Source organism: Sinocyclocheilus grahami, unplaced genomic scaffold (genome assembly GCF_001515645.1).
Source record: "Sinocyclocheilus grahami isolate Dianchi unplaced genomic scaffold, SAMN03320097.WGS_v1.1 scaffold946.1, whole genome shotgun sequence".
Taxonomy (NCBI): domain Eukaryota; kingdom Metazoa; phylum Chordata; class Actinopteri; order Cypriniformes; family Cyprinidae; genus Sinocyclocheilus; species Sinocyclocheilus grahami.
The window spans coordinates 537,919-541,154 of NW_015506125.1; the positions used below are offsets into that span (position 1 = coordinate 537,919).

Sequence of the window (3,236 nt, forward strand, 5' to 3'; positions counted from 1 at the left end):
CATTTCTCCGATCACAAATGCAGGCATGGTTTTATGTTTACGCGGCGCGATGCAACGCAACGCATAAAAGGCAGTATAAGTCATTATAATCCGTAATTATGTCCCCACTGGATGCAACAAATGCCTCATTTATAATGGGTTTTAATGTTTTTGTCTCGTCGCTCCGGCCGGACAGGGCATCACAATATGGTAAGGGGCGTAACATTTCCGTCACACGCTTGAGGTATTCGGCCAATCACAATGCACTGGATAGCTGGCCAATCAGAGCACACCTCGCTTTTCAGACCGATGAGCTTTGTAAAAATCGACGCGTTTCAGAAAGGCGGGGCATAGAGGAGAAACAATAATGTACAGTATGTGGAAAATAATGTTTTTTTAACCTTAAACTGCATAAACATTTAATTACACCAAATACACAAAATAATGTTCTTTTTAGCAATATATGACCCCTTTAAGGGGTTTTCAAAGTGTGGGATGAGCCTCCACAGGGGGGTGCCAGAGCATGTCAAAGGAGGCTTGCAGAGTGGTAAGAAAAAAAAATCATTAATTCATTCATGTTTAAATCTTTCAATCAATACATTACAGAATAAATAATACTATATAAAAATATACATTAAAAACTAAAAGAAGTTTGCAAACAGATCAATTTAAACCAGCAAACTTAGTCCATAAATGCATAAGCAAATGCATTTAAGCAGTCAGTTCAAAACAATCGCAAATGCTGTGAAAACCCGGCCAGTAACATATGAAGCAGAGGAAAGAATAGACTCGCATCCAGGTTTCAGTAAATTATTAATTTTAGCATGTATATGGCTTCAAACCACAACCTCTCCCATATTCTGTGATTGTTTCAGAGCAGCCCAAGCCTTTTCTTGCTGTGAAATATGGACTGAGCAGCGGCTCAAAACACCCAACCGCTGCATGAGCATATGATAAGCAAACTATCTCTCAGTTGGATAAAGCAAACCAGTGTCACACTAGTAAATTTTTGATGGATGACTTTTGAAATCAAGGTGAAGACGATTATACTGACTTAACAGGAGTCATACATTAGCCATGCGATAGTCCGTTATTATTGATGCACACACTCTTGACGCACTGATCACAACAGCATCCTATTACACCATAAATAACATAGCATATGCACATGCCTCCATTTGGTCCTCAATTCCCAACACTACTTGAAATTCTTAGCGATGTCATAGAATTCAAAAAATTCTGCTAAAAAATGTATGATGAATAAAAAGGCTACAACCCCATCCCCATATCCAGCAACCCAAGGTGGGTTTGTGACTGAGAGGTTGAAAACCTTTGGTGTGAATGCCCAAGGGTGAGGAACGAGGTCCACAGGGTGGAACAGATCCTGAGAAAGAGTGCATGTGGTTGGCGGATTACAGGGAGTGTGTGTCAATGTAGCTCTCTGTGTGGCTCTGTTGGAATGAGGTCACTGGGTCTCGGCCCTATTTAATTAATTAGGGAACAGTGGAATGGAAAATGGATAGCAATCAGAGGCTCACTAATTTCAGACCTGCCAATCAATAAGCCTTAGTGCTGAATTTTCCTTCAGGGGCCTTGGTGGGTCTCATTTAATGTTGAATGTAGGATACTGAATGTTAGCGTGCCTGTATGTGTATAGGTACATAAATAATAAAAACATTTATATTGAGGGATTGCAGCCCAAGGGACATAAATGCAGTGAAAAGGGAATTGCACTTTTGCCCTTTTGCCACCAAACTTCCAGTATGTATGTGGACATGCAGACATTCGAATGCACCTAGCAAACGTCAGTCGGCAATTGAAAACATTTCAATTCAAATGACTTGAAGGAATCAAACCAGAAGAATCTGACCCACAGTAGCCACTGAAGAAATCCCAGTATGCAATGCATAACAACAGCACTGTGCATAGCAACAACTGCCTCTCATATAGCAACCAAACCACATTGCATAGCAACCACTGGCAGGTCTTTGTGTACTCCCTGTTAGTTGCTTGCATTTGACGCTAGGTGAACTGCAGTGTCTCTGTGACTCACCCGGTAGAAATGAACTCGAGCGTATCAAAACAAGTTTTGATTTGCTGTTCTTTAATATAATTTACTCATCATTAAAGACTGCTTTTTTGTGTGCCTTCCTCTCACAGATATTCGCTCACTGCCTGATGTTGCCATGACGGGAAACTGCAGTCAGGAGTGCAGCGAGCTGGGTCACTCAGATGCCTGTTGGATGCCCGGGCAGCCTTCGCCCGTCCGCAAGACCCGCAACCCCCCTAAACTGTCCACGTTTGTGCCTTATCAGGAGAGGGGGAGCCTGGGACGCCTGGCCAATGGGAGTGTGAGGCTGGGAGGAGAGGAGAACAGGCCACGCTTCCCACCTTCCCGTAGTGCCTACTCCAGCAGTGACCACACCCCCAGTGACCACGCCCCACTGGAGGAGGTGCCTCTGAGTGTGACATCAGAGTTCCCGCCTACCAGCCCCCCCTCCAATCACGCCTCGAAAAGAGAGATATACCTGTGAGATAACCACACCCACCATCTTTGATAGAAATTGTAATTTGAGAAATTACAGAGACAGGGTTACGAAAAGAGAACATCGAATTTGCGACAGGATATCAATTGGATAGTGGAAAAACACGCTATTGCCATAATGTCAGAGTAGATTGATTTTATTTATTTATTTATTCATGCATTCATACATCTATTTATTATCACTTTTAACATGTTTTACTGTTCCTTTCAACTGTTTGTACAATTTTTGCATACCATCAAAAACAACCGACGCATACTTTTATGTGACTAACAAACTTTTAGCTTCGCTAGCCTGCAGAATGTTCATGGGTTCTTCTACTAGATTACCAAGTGCTGAAGTGGACAGGAAATACTGCTGTAAAAGGGTCTTGAGCCACATCCAGAGTGTCTAACGCTCTTAACTTGATCCTGTCCTCAGAGGAGAGCAGTCTTTATACATGTAAAACGCTGTAAATACATTTTTATGGTGTATATATGAATATTACTATCAGGCTCAAGTTGAAAAATAGTGACAAATGTTACATCTAAATCAGCCTGAACACCTGAAGTGTGTGTCGGTACCACTGCTTTCGAGGGTCTGAACGTTTTTAATGGGCATATGGGAACGTGAAAAGATGAGCTGGAGTGGAGGGAAAAATGTCCTGGTGGTGCTCCATGGCAACCCTCGTTGTGCCCGTCTAGGACCCAGATCCTCACCTGCTGTACTATATGT

General features: G+C 42.6%; 1 protein-coding gene across 1 annotated transcript in view; it reads left to right on the top strand.

Annotated features, from left to right (window-relative positions):
• The window catches only part of LOC107564544 (protocadherin-1-like), an 86,411-nt gene extending 83,576 nt beyond the window's left edge, over positions 1 to 2,835 (top strand). The window contains exon 4 of the mRNA XM_016249651.1: positions 2,140 to 2,835. Coding sequence (XP_016105137.1) covers positions 2,140 to 2,513 — 374 coding nt within the window. The 3' untranslated portion in view covers positions 2,514 to 2,835. The remainder of the gene's footprint in view (positions 1 to 2,139) is intronic.
• The last annotated feature ends 401 nt before the right edge of the window (positions 2,836 to 3,236 follow it).